The sequence below is a fragment of the Rhinatrema bivittatum genome, chromosome 4, assembly GCF_901001135.1.
Source record: "Rhinatrema bivittatum chromosome 4, aRhiBiv1.1, whole genome shotgun sequence".
Classification (NCBI taxonomy): Eukaryota; Metazoa; Chordata; class Amphibia; order Gymnophiona; family Rhinatrematidae; genus Rhinatrema; species Rhinatrema bivittatum.
In genome coordinates this window covers 124,134,610-124,147,429 of record NC_042618.1, presented here as the reverse complement: position 1 = coordinate 124,147,429, position 12,820 = coordinate 124,134,610, and the positions used below count along the sequence as shown (strand labels likewise).

At 43.9% G+C, this 12,820-nt stretch overlaps 1 protein-coding gene across 11 annotated transcripts in view; it reads left to right on the top strand.

The window, feature by feature from the left end:
* MTA1 (metastasis associated 1) overlaps positions 1 to 12,820 on the top strand; it is an 885,916-nt gene that overhangs the window by 452,971 nt on the left and 420,125 nt on the right. For all 11 annotated transcript variants that reach the window (XM_029598824.1, XM_029598817.1, XM_029598815.1 and 8 more), the window contains one exon: positions 7,955 to 8,076. In XM_029598824.1, the coding sequence (XP_029454684.1) occupies positions 7,955 to 8,076 (122 nt within the window). The remainder of the gene's footprint in view (positions 1 to 7,954; positions 8,077 to 12,820) is intronic.

The window sequence follows — 12,820 nt, the reverse complement described above, 5'->3', positions numbered from 1 at the left end:
TGGTTGATATATTTTTGGAAAATTAAAATGTAATACAGCTTCTGTAGAGTGATCTTTTATCCAGAAAACGGCAGTATATTATTAAAAAAAATGTAGTCATGTTTTATTAGTACTTAAAATATATGAAGTGCAATTTTTTCAGTAGCCTGCATATGGTTAAAGTTTATGTACACATAGTATATTCAGATTTTTTCCTACATTTTCAAACTGGACTTATATGCATGTCTGCTGTGAAAATTAGTGGGTGTGTACAGAACATAGCTCAGGATACATGCATGCATTTGCACTTACTTATTAGCAGGTGTAAATATGTATAGGTAGATTTTCACACATACTTTTGAAAATTGAAAGTATGTGCATTAATGAACATAAGGACCCACAAAGCACGAAGGAAGGCGATCTATAATAGCCGTCAGGATGAAAGAAAAGAAATAGATGCCTGTAGTCTTAAAACAATCCTTTATTGCAGTGGAGACACAAGGGTAACCCTTGTGTCTCCACTGCAATAAAGGATTGTTTTAAGACTACAGGCATCTATTTCTTTTCTTTCATCCTTAATGAACATAAGAACATAAGAAAATGCCATACTGGGTCAGATCAAGGGTCCATCAAGCCCAGCATCCTGTTTCCAACAGTGGCCAATCCAGGCCATAAGAACCTGGCAAGTACCCAAAAACTAAGTCTATTCCATGTTACCGTTGCTAGTAATAGCAGTGGCTATTTTCTAAGTCAACTTATTTAATAGCAGGTAATGGACTTCTCCTCCAAGAACTTATCCAATCCTTTTTTAAACACAGCTATACTAACTGCACTAACCACATCCTCTGGCAACAAATTCCAGAGTTTAATTGTGCGTTGAGTAAAGAACTTTCTCTGATTAATTTTAAATGTGCCATATGCTAACTTCATGGAGTGCCCCCTACCTTTCTATTATCCGAAAGAGTAAATAACCGATTCACATCTACCCGTTCTAGACCTCTCATGATACGGAGGCATTATGACATTTTCCGTTTTATTTACCATTCCCTTTCTAATAATTCCCAACATTCTGTTTGCTTTATTGACTGCCACAGCACACTGAACCAACGATTTCAATGTGTTATGCACTATGACGCCGAGATCTCTTTCTTGGGTTGTAGCACCTAATATGGAACCTAACATTGTGTAACTATAGCATGGGTTATTTTTCCCTATATGCATCACCTTGCACTTGTCCACATTAAATTTCATCTGCCATTTGGATGCCCAATTTTCCAGTCTCACAAGGTCTTCCTGCAATTTATCACAATCTGCTTGTGATTTAACTACTCTGAACAATTTTGTATCATCTGCAAATCTGATTATCTCACTCATCTTATTTCTTTCCAGATCATTTATAAATATATTGAAAAGTAAGGGTCCCAATACAGATCCCTGAGACACTCCACTGCCCACTCCCTTCCACTGAGAAAATTGTCCATTTAATCCTACTCTGTTTCCTGTCTTTTAGCCAGTTTGAAATCCACGCAAGGACATCACCACCTATTCCATGACTTTTTACTTTTCCTAGAAGCCTTTCATGAGAAACTTTGTCAAATGCCTTCTGAAAATCCAAGTATACTACATCTACCGGTTCACCTTTATCCACATGTTTTTTAACTCCTTCAAAAAAGTGAAGCAGATTTGTGAGGCAAGACTTGCCCTGGGTAAAGCCATGCTGACTTTGTTCCATTAAACCATGTCTTTCTATATGTTCTGTGATTTTGATGTGTAGAACACTTTCCACTATTTTTCCTGGCACTGAAGTCAGGCTAACCGGTCTTTAGTTTCCCGGATCACCCCTGGAGCCCTTTTTAAATATTGGGGTTACATTAGCTATCCTCCAGTCTTCAGGTACAATGGATGATTTTTAATGATAGGTTACAAATTTTTACTAATAGGTCTGAAATTTCATTTTTTAGTTCCTTCAGAACTCTGGGGTGTATACCATCTGGTCCAGGTGATTTACTACTCTTCAGTTTGTCAATCAGGTCTACCACATCTTCTAGGTTCACCGTGATTTGATTCAGTCCATCTGAATCATTTCCCATGAATAATTTCTCCAGTATGGGTACCTCCCCAACATCCTCTTCCGTAAACACCAAAGCAAAGAAATCATTTAATCTTTCCGTGATGGCCTTATCTTCTCTAAATGCCCCTTTAACCCCTCGATCATCTAACAGTCCAACTGACTCCCTCACAGGCTTTCTGCTTCGGATATATTTTAAAAAGTTTTTACTGTGAGTTTTTGCCTCTACGGCCAACTTCTTTTCAAATTCTCTCTTAGCCTGTCTTATCAACGTCTTACATTTAATTATGCATTATTCTATTTTCTTCTGTTGGATCTTTTGGCTAAAATAGCTTCTTTCACCTCCCCTTTAAACCATGCCGATAATCGTTTTGCCTTCTTTCCATCTTTCTTAATGTGTGGAATACATCTGGACTGTGCTTCTAGGATGGTATTTTTTAAGAATGACCACGCCTCTTGCACACTTTTTACTTTTGTAGCTGCTCCTTTCAGTTTTTTTCTAACAATTTTTCTCATTTTATCAAAGTTTCCCTTTTGAAAGTTTAGCACGAGAGCCGTGGATTTGCATATTGTTCCTCTTCCAGACATTAATTCAAATTTGATCATATTATGATCACTATTGCCAAGTGGCCCCACCACCGTTACCTCTCTTACCAAATCCTGTGCTCCACTGAGAATTAGATCTAAAATTGCTCCCTCTCTCGTCTGTTCCTGAACCAATTGCTCCATAAAGCTATCATTTATTTCATCCAGGAACGTTATCTCTCTAGCGTGTCCCGATGATACATTTACCCAGTCAATATTGGGGTAATTGAAGTCTCCCATTATTACCGCACTACCAATTTGGTTAGCTTCCTTAATTTCTCTTAGCATTTCACTGTCCGTCTCACCATCTTGACCAGGTGGACGGTAGTATACTCCTATCACTATAGACTTCCCCGACACACAAGGGATTTCTACCTATAAAGATTCAGTTTTGCATTTAGTCTCATGCAGGATGTTTATCCTGTTGGACTCTATGCCATCCCGGACATAAAGCGCCACACCGCCTCCTGGGTGCTCCTCTCTGTCATTGCGATATAATTTGTACCCCAGTATAGCAATGTCCCATTGGTTGTCCTCCTTCCACCATGTCTCTGAGATGTCAATTAAGTCTGTCATCATTCACTGCTATACAGTCTAATTCTCCCATCTTACTTCTTAGACTTCTGGCATTAGCATACAAACATTTCAAAGTTTGTTTTTGTTTGTATTTTCATTCTGCTTTTTAATTGATAGGGATAAATTAGAATTTTTTAGCTCAGGTGAGTTTTTAGTTACAGGCACTTGGACTACTTTTCTTATTATTGGAACCTCACTTTCAGAATGCCCTAATTCTAATGCATCATTTGTATCCTTTGAAGATACCTCTCTCCGAACCATACACTGCTGAGCGACTGTCGGCTTTCCCCTTTGTTCTAGTTTAAAAGCTGCTCTATCTCTTTTTTAAAGGTTAGCACCAGCAGTCTGGTTCCACCCTCCTGAGCTCTGCCCACCTCTGAGGACCTGCGCATGGAACAGGGAACATTTCAGAGAATGCTACCCTGGATGTTCTGGATTTAAGCTTTCTACCTAAGATCCTAAATTTGGCTTCCAGAACCTCCCTCCCACATTTTCCTATGTCGTTGGTGCCCACATGTACCACAACAGCCGGCTCCTCCCCAGCACTGTCTAAAATCCTATCTAGGTGACGCGTGAGATCCGCCACCTTCGCACCAGGTAGGCATGTTACCAGGCGATCCTCACGCCCACCAGGCACCCAGCTATCTACATTCCTAATACAGTGGGCCCTTGGGTTACGAACGGCTCGGGGTTACGATCAAATCTGGTTACGACCAACGTTCAAGGTTTCGGGTTGCGAACAAATTTTGAGTTACGAAGACAATTTTCGGTTTCGGGTTACGACACGTGTGCCACGTGCGTGCAGTTTTTGGGTTTTTTTCTGGATTGGTTGTAATTGGCCCGTTGTTGCTGCCTATTGCATCTTTTTTGGTCTTGGAAGGCGGGATTTAAACAGAGATTGGATGGCTAGTGTTGCACGTGGGCAGACCCGGCACGGAAATGCAAACAGCAGCATCAGAGACAGCATCGGGGGCAGCATCGGTGAACAGTAGCGGGGGCAGCATTGGTGAACAGCATCGGGGACAGCAGCGGGGGCAGCACTCAGCTGGCAAGGTACAGAACAGTTTCTGGAGGCCATAGATGTTCTTATAAACATTGGTAGGAAGGTGGAAAAGAGTGTCTGGGGTTGGTGTTGTTTTTGGTTATACTGTACACCTTTCTAGATTTCTTTTTTCTTTTATTTCTTCTCCGTGCAGAACACCAAAGAAGTGTTAAAATGGCCCCAAAGATAAAGAAATCAATAACTATTGAAAAGAAGAAGGAAATCCTAAAAAAATGGACAGAGCTACAAACATTTGTAGAGAAGACCCACCCAGACAGAGGAAAAGCCAATCATTGCATTCACTTGCTTAACGATAATGTCATGTCATTCTACAGGACAGCGTTGAAAAAAAAGACAGAAACAGACAACCTTAGACCAGTTTTTAATTGAGAAAAGGTTGTGACCAAGTGAGCCAGAAGCAGGTCTTAGTGAGCTACAGATTCCCCCAAGGAAAGAAAGGACACCAGAGAGCCAGATTCCAGACGTTCTTATGGAATGGGACTCTCCTTCTGAAAAATAACCACCTTCGAGAGAAGGGCAACCAAAATGATAAGGGGCATGGAACAGCTCCCCTATGAGGAAAGACTAAAGAGGTTAGGACTTTTCAGCTTGGAGAAGAGACGGCTGAGGAGGGATATGATAGAGATGTTTAAAATCATGAGAGGTCTAGAACGGGTAGATGTGAATCGGTTATTTACTCTTTCGGGTAGTAGAAAGACTAGGGGGCACTCCATGAAGTTAGCATGGGGCACATTTAAAACTAATCGGAGAAAGTTCTTTTTTACTCAACGTACAATTAAACTCTGGAATTTGTTGCCAGAGGATGTGGTTAGTGCAGTTAGTATAGCTGTGTTTAAAAAAGGATTGGATACGTTCTTGGAGGAGAAGTCCATTACCTGCTATTAAGTTCACTTAGAGAATAGCCACTGCCATTAGCAATGGTAACATGGAATAGACTTAGTTTTTGGGTACTTGCCAGGTTCTTATGGCCTGGATTGGCCACTGTTGGAAACAGGATGCTGGGCTTGATGGACCCTTGGTCTGACCGAGTATGGCATTTTCTTATGTTCCCCCAATGCTGTTTGCTTCCCCTTCCTCCCTTCCTGCAAACCAAAGATGTCAACTTTTAAATAAATAAATAAATAAATAAACAAACAAACAAACAAACAAACTTGAATTGTTGTTTCTGGTAGGCTAAGCACATTTTATAACCTTTTGGTGAGTGCAATACGGAAGTATTGGTGTGTCTGGTAATTAACAACCTTATACAACCATTTTTTATGATAGAAATGTTTAGGCAAAGGGTGCTTTTCGAAGGTTTAGAACACATTATTGCTTTTCCCATTGTTTCCTATGGAAAAAATAGTCTTGACTTACAACCAACTTGGGTTACAACCAGCCCTCTGGAACCAATTAAGTTCGTAACCCAAGGGCCCACTGTAATCAAATCACCAACTATGACGGCCGACCTAACCCTTCCCTCCTGGGCAGTAGGTTTTCCTTATGCAGCTGTGCCCCATAATACCTCTTTCTAGTGTGCATAAACATGTGTAGAATTTTCTTCCTGTACTTTTATGCATGCAAACAGCCCCCCCCCCCCCTCCCCGGGGCAATTTTCAAAACTTTTATGGTTTGAAAATTGACACCATATGGAGGGAGGAAATAAAGATAATCTGTAAAAGGTGAACCAGTTTTCAATATGATAGATGGAAATGTGTAGACCTAAATGTAGAAGTCCATTTGGAGCCAGTCAACTAGAAAGAGGAAAACAAATGAGTGATTAGAATTCAAATTTTAAAAAGATTTCCAAGTATCAGCTTCTGAAATGAGTTCTTTTGTTCAGTGCTGCTGTTTTGATTTTCTTGTTCCTGTTTGTGCTCAGTTTCTTGCAGAAATCACATTTGCCATTTAATGTACGGTTAGAACCATTAGAAGATTATTTATTTAGATTTTTATATTCTGCTTTTTGGCACTTCAAAGTGGATTACATTCAGGTACTGTAGGTATTTTGTTGCATTAAAACTGATTCAGCAAGAGGAATGCATTAAAAGTAATTTTTACCATAGTGATTCTAATTATGTATTGAAGAGCAAGCCACATTCTCAAAACTGGCTGCCTTTATAACCAATATATTTCCTATCTAGTCTATGGACCTTCTGAAGAAAATGTCTGATTTTTACAGCATTAACCCTCTTAATTCAACTAGCTGCTTGTTTACTTGTACTTTCCTCTGAAGGGCACTTTACTGTATTTCTTGCTTGTCACTTTCAGAATGAATGTATGGTATACAGGCCTGGATTTGTCAACAGGTACACTAGGCCTGTGTCTAGGCAAAAATCTATGGGCAGCAGCCTGCCTAAAGATTTGCTGCCTTCCAGCTATGCTGACTCTCAATCAGCAGAGTGAGTCTGCTTCCTGTTTTAGCTCATCATCTCCCAGGCAGCATTCAAGGAACAGAAGAGAAGGGGATAAACCTGGCGCAAAGGGGGATCATTTGGAAGCAATTAGGAGGGGCCGAGAGGAATATCATTGAGGGGGGGGGGGGTGAGAATAGAGGCTGGAGAATGAGAGGGGATCAGAGTGGGTAGGGTGTGGCTTATATCTGTGTGAGCGAGAGAATGGAGGGGAAAGATTAGTGCCAACTGTGTGTATGTATGCCAGATTAGATGGGAGGTTAGAAAAGGGTTGGAAAGGGGAGCAAGACCCTGGAGCATGATAAGGATATCTGTCTCTTCTCCCCTTCCCCTAATTCATATCCTCAGTCCCATGATCTTAGAATCTATCCCGCAGATCATTGAACCTCCCTTCCTTCCTACCTATATCTTCTCATATCCTGGAGCTCATCCACTAGTCCTGCTCTCTTTTTGCCTTCCTCAATCCCAGAACCTCTGTCCCTCTTCCCCATCCCAAATTCCTTACCCTCCCCTACAATACACACACACACAATCTTCACCTCCCTCAATTTTCCCCATCTCTGATACACTCTTCCTATCCTTCTCACCCACTCCCTTTAAAGGTTCTACTTCTTCCTCCCTCTAAAGGTTCTTCCCCTTTCCTCATCTGCATCTGTATGTGTCTTCCTAAGTTCTCCCTTCTTCAGCTCTTTCCCCATCACACCCACCTCCTTATGCTCTTCCTCTACCTTTTCCCCCCTTCGATTCTGAGTACTGGGACTTACCAGGGCACAGCTGCTTGCACTCTGGATCCCCCCCACACATGCAAGCCAGCTGCAGGAGCAGCATTTGAGTGAATGGCAACATGGCAAGAAATGACAGTCTCATAGTAGGAGCTGTGAGGTCTCTCTGCTGCTATTGTGAGGCTGGCCCTGCAGCAGCAGAAGATGCCATTCACTCAAACGTGCTCCTGCTTTTGGCTCTTGCAGGCAGGGGAGGATCAAGGTGTTGCTGTACCACGTGCCTGAAACTAGGGTAGCAAAACTGGTTTTGGGGTGATACTCTGCAGCAACACCTGCAAGCATGAGGGATCCTATAGAGCAGTAAATTGTTTTTTTTTCCAGGAAAATACTTGACTTTACTAGAATACTAGTACCCAATCAGAGCAGGTTTCTTTGCTTCAGAGATAGCAAGTCCTGACCTCTAATTCTGAAGCCACTGTATTTTTAGTTGTATTTGTACATCAGATATGGAAGCAGAATGTCAGTCCATTTGCTAACATGTGTATACTCCTTTTTTTTCCTTTTAAAGTAACAAGCCAAACCCCAACCAGATCAATGTAAATAATGTCAAGCCAGGAGTGGTAAATGGGACTGCAGTACAAGGAGTAGGACAGAACACAGGAGCAGGACGTGCTTGTGAAAGCTGCTATAGTAAGTAATAGTATTGAAAATCAGTGTCCGTAAATCATCAATGTTAGCCAGCTGGGATAAAAGGATTTTTTTGTAAGCTACAATAGTGCCTATTGGACTAAGATAAGAATTATACAAAAGGATGTTCAATATTAGCAAGCTTAGGAAAAAAATAACACTAGTGATCCAGTCATCATTTTCTTTTTTGCTGAAGAATTGCATTTTAGTTCATTTATCTGTTTGTAAAACAGCTTGGCTTCCTTTTTGAAGGTGGGAAACATTGCAGACTTCCAAGTATGGATGTAAAGTGTAATGCCTCCATAGGAAAATGTCTTCCCACTAAACCACTTCCTAAGCATAGTATAAAAGTTGCATTGTGCTACTGAGGATGTTGTCTTTAGGAACAGTTTATTCAGTGGACATTAAAGATTATATGGCCATTATTGCTGAGTTAGTGATGTTCATTCTGGTGCCATGCCTAAAATTCCAACACAGGTTCCATTGCATTCTGATCTGGTGCAATTCCCCCTGCAGAAAATAATTTGAGAGTCAAATTATTATTCTATTTTATGTATTCATTTGTATGCTATATAGCCTTTTGTTCTTCCCTTTATTACTTGACCTCTGGAACTTAGCCAGGCTTTCCCCTAGATTCTACAGCAGAGATTCTCCCCTCTATAACCTGACTTCCAGAATTCTTTCTTTATTGAGCCCACATTTTCATCCACCCCAGGTCCAATTCTAAACGACTGGTTCTTACTATCTATCAGGCCGATACAGTACAGTGCGCTAGCACGTTGAGGACATGCGTCCAAATGCAGGTTAACAGTGCGCTCCGGTGGAGCTCACTGTTAACCTGCATTTGGACGCATGTTTTCAACGTGCTAGCTTTACCCCTTATTCAGTAAGGGGTAATAGTGCGTCGAAAACACACGTCCACCCCCCCTTCCCCCCGAGACTAATAGCGCCATCAACATGCAAATGCATGTTGATGGCCCTATTAGTTATTCCCGCGCGATACAGAAAGTAAAATGTGCAGCCAAGCCGCACATTTTACTTTCAGAAATTAGCGCCTACCCAAAGGTAGGCGCTAATTTCTGCTGGAACCGGGAAAGTGCACAGAAAGGCAAAAGTTAAAAAGTCAAAAAAATAAATAAATAAATTTAAAATTGGCCCGCGGCTTGAAAACTGGACGCTCAATTTTGCCGGCGTCCGGTTTCCGAACCCGTGGCTGTCAGCGGGTTTCAGAACCGACGCCGGCAAAATTGAGCATCGGCTGTCAAACTCGCTGACAGCCGCCACTCCTGTCCAAAAAGAGGCGCTAGGGACAGTCCCTAGCGCCTCTTTTTACCGCGGGCCCTAATTTGCATAGGCCACCCTCCTGAATCGCGCACCCAGGAGAGTGGCCTGTGTGCGCGCCAGGAGAGCGGGCGCTTGCCCGCTCTCCCGTGACTTTTTCTGTATCTGCCTGTATGTATGTATTAGATGCTTAACCTATCTATGCATTATTCTGTTTGTGCCAAATATTTATTTTATAGTTTTGATACTTTTATTGCTACCTAATATATCCAACTATATATCTACTTAGATATTGTTTACACCAAAGATACCTACTCAAAATCTACCTTACATCTATAGGTCATAACTGTATTAGGCATCACAATATGCTGAATGTTCTTTATTTTCTTCTTTGATAAGTACATTGTACAAATCAACTCCTCTTTTACCTTTCATCGCTCCAAATGACAGAAAATCTTCAGTGATGCCAACTTTGCTGTTCGTGGGAACCTCACCCCGAGTTAAAAGTATCCCCTGTTACGGTCTCGGGCCGTTCCCCGGGACCTTCCCTACCTCGTGGCCCGGACCGGCTGCAGCGCGCCTCCCTCTGCTTGTCCCAGCCGCAAGGGATCATCCAAGGGCGACCGGGCCTGGTTCGTGGCCTGCCGCAGTGCTCCCCAGGGGAGGGAGACGCCATCGACGGCCTGCAGCTGGCCCCGCCCCCTAGGCGCGCGCGCGTGCGTCAGGAGCTTACATTTAAAGGGGCAAGCGCGGGAAATGCTGGTCAGCTCCCCAGGTGATGTCAGTCGCTGCCGGGTTACTTAACCCGGCAGCTACTACAGGACCTCGCCTTGCAACGAGGTTCTTCAGGTTTCCTGATTGCTAGTTGCTGCGAACACTTGGACTGCTCTCATCTTCGACCCGGCTTGCTTCCTGACTTGTCTCCTGCTTCCGCCCCTTGGTTTTGGTATTGACGTCTGACGTCTGGCTTCTGACCCAGCTTCAGCTTCTGTCCCTGGCTTGGCTTCGTCTTCTGACCTTCTGGCTCCCGACCCGGCTTGCTCCTGGACTCTGACTTCGGCTTCCTCCTCATCTCAGGTATCTGGTACTCACTGGCCCAGAGGTTTCTCCTAAGTCCCAGCGGCTCGGGCTCTCACTGGCTCCTCCCGGGGGAGCCGCGGGCTTCCGAGGGTGAAGACTCTTCTTCCACTTGGGTCCAGCCATCGTCCATCTCTTCAGCCGCTGCCTGGGTCCTTGGTCGCATAGGACTCCACCTCAGTCCAAGAGGTCCAGGTCCCTACGGTCTCCTCCTGGGGGGACCTTGGACTTCCAGTGGTGAAGTCTCTTCCGAGCTGCCTCCCGGCTGGGACGCTTGCTGTTATGGTCGTGGACCCAAGGGTCCACGACCGTAACAGTTTGCAAGGCCATGGACCCGGCGGACCTTGCAGGCCTGAAAGCCATTCCGGGTATTGCCCAGAGGCTGCAACAGCAGCAGACCTGCCTCGACGCTCTGAAGGCGACTGTACAGAGGTTAGCTGACCGTGTCAACGGAGCCACGGCTGCCAGCTCCACTGTACCAGGAACCGGGGCCACTTCCGCCGCTACAGCTCCCATCCAGATGCCAGTACCTTCACGGTATTCAGGGGACGCAAAACTATGCCGAGGGTTCCTGAACCAGTGCTACATTCGCTTCAACCTGCTTCCGTTTCAGTTTCTGACGGACCGTGTCAAGACAAGTTTCATTATTTCTCTGTTGGATGGGAGACACCTGGCATGGGCCTCCAACCTTTTGGAGCGTCAAGATCCTCGCCTGGACAACTTGGTGCACTTCATCTCTGCCTTTAGGCAGGTCTTTGACGAAGCCTTCCGCAAGTCTACTGCTGCCTCAGAGTTACTCCAGTTACGCCAGGGGAACTGGCCTCTGGCAGAACACGTCATAGAGTTCCAGACTCTCGCCGCCGAACTAAACTGGGGGAGCGACAGCCTGCACGGCATTTTTCTGGAGAGTCTCTCCCCAAAACTGCAAGATGAATTGGCGGCCCGAGACCTCCCTGATGACCTGGACACTCTGATTGATCTCACAGGCCGTGTGGACCGCTGCATCCAGCGCCGGTTTCGAGAAAAAAGGCCGACTCTTAGTTGGATTTACTCCTTCCCGCAGCTGGAGTTCCCCGCCTGTTTCTTCAGGGGCCCTGTCGCAATGAAAACACCTCAGACGGTCTTCAGGGTGAAGCGTGCTCCCAGCATTTTGGGCAGCCCCCTTTTTATTGTAAAATCATTACATAGCATTGCATCGGATACATACGTCACATATTTACTGCTACAATATTTCCACAGAAATGTTTATGCTGACCTTTTACTACGTGGGTGCAAGTGGGCAGTAGGTGCAAGCGGTCAGTCTTCAGGCAGGGAGGGGGGAGGTCATTAGCTGGTCATGAGGCAATGGTACTGAGCTACCTAGGTGTGAAAACCCACAGAAATGCAAGTAGGTCATAAACTAAGCTGGTGCTGCAAAGCTTCTGCTGCAAAGCTTTTGCCCTAGATATGTTCCTTGCAGACTTCCTGTTAGCTATAGACAGGAAGTATGTTTACTTGCTAAAACTTGCTGCGGTCGGCACAAAACAGTTTCTTTATGCTAAGAGTAGGTTTTAGACATGGGACAGATGTTGACCTTCTGAGGTGGCGTGCCATCTGTCAGGGAAGCCAAACACCCAACCCCCACATCTGGTCTTTCTTTTTTTTGTTTTTAAGTTTTAGTAGCATGAAGTACATCCCTGTATCCAGGCCGAGATTGGGGTTTTAGAATGGATATGAGATGGGGTATGCACCGAAGGCAGCAAGCCAAACAAAGAAGGAAACCTATTATCAAGAATACAACAGGAATAAGTCGTGTGATACCACCGATATTAGGAAACCAGGACCATAGCCAGTCCCAGGAGGATATCAGTGTGGTCTCCTTTGAGAGCGGTGCCTCAGCAATCATGGTCTCCATCTGCTCTATGGTATGTGTGAGATTTGTTTTAGAATCTGATATATATATATAGCAATGAGAATAGTCTTTCTAAGACTTGGAGCCAGGAGATATTGTGAAATTGTGCATGTGTTCAGTGATGGTTTAAGGAAGGAGTATTTTCTAGACATGATGTGGTGCAGAATGAATGTTTGATTGCAATATGGGTATTTCCCTAGCCTGAGCCCTGTGATACTGTCATTATTTTATTCCAACAAAAACAGCATTAATTTGTACCCTACTATTCAAATACATTACTGTGTAATGGACTGGTGAATTTATAAAGGACCCATTGGTAAGTCCATGGGTAAGTAGTCCATCCTGATAGGTTAAAAACTGCATGCATCAATAGTCCTTCTCTGGAATGGGTTGGCATGTGTATGCAAACCCAGCAATCTGTTTGTTCAATAGTTGTGATAAAGTCTGTGCATCGGTAATGTACATATTGGATTGTCAATAGTTCTTGTTCAGACATCG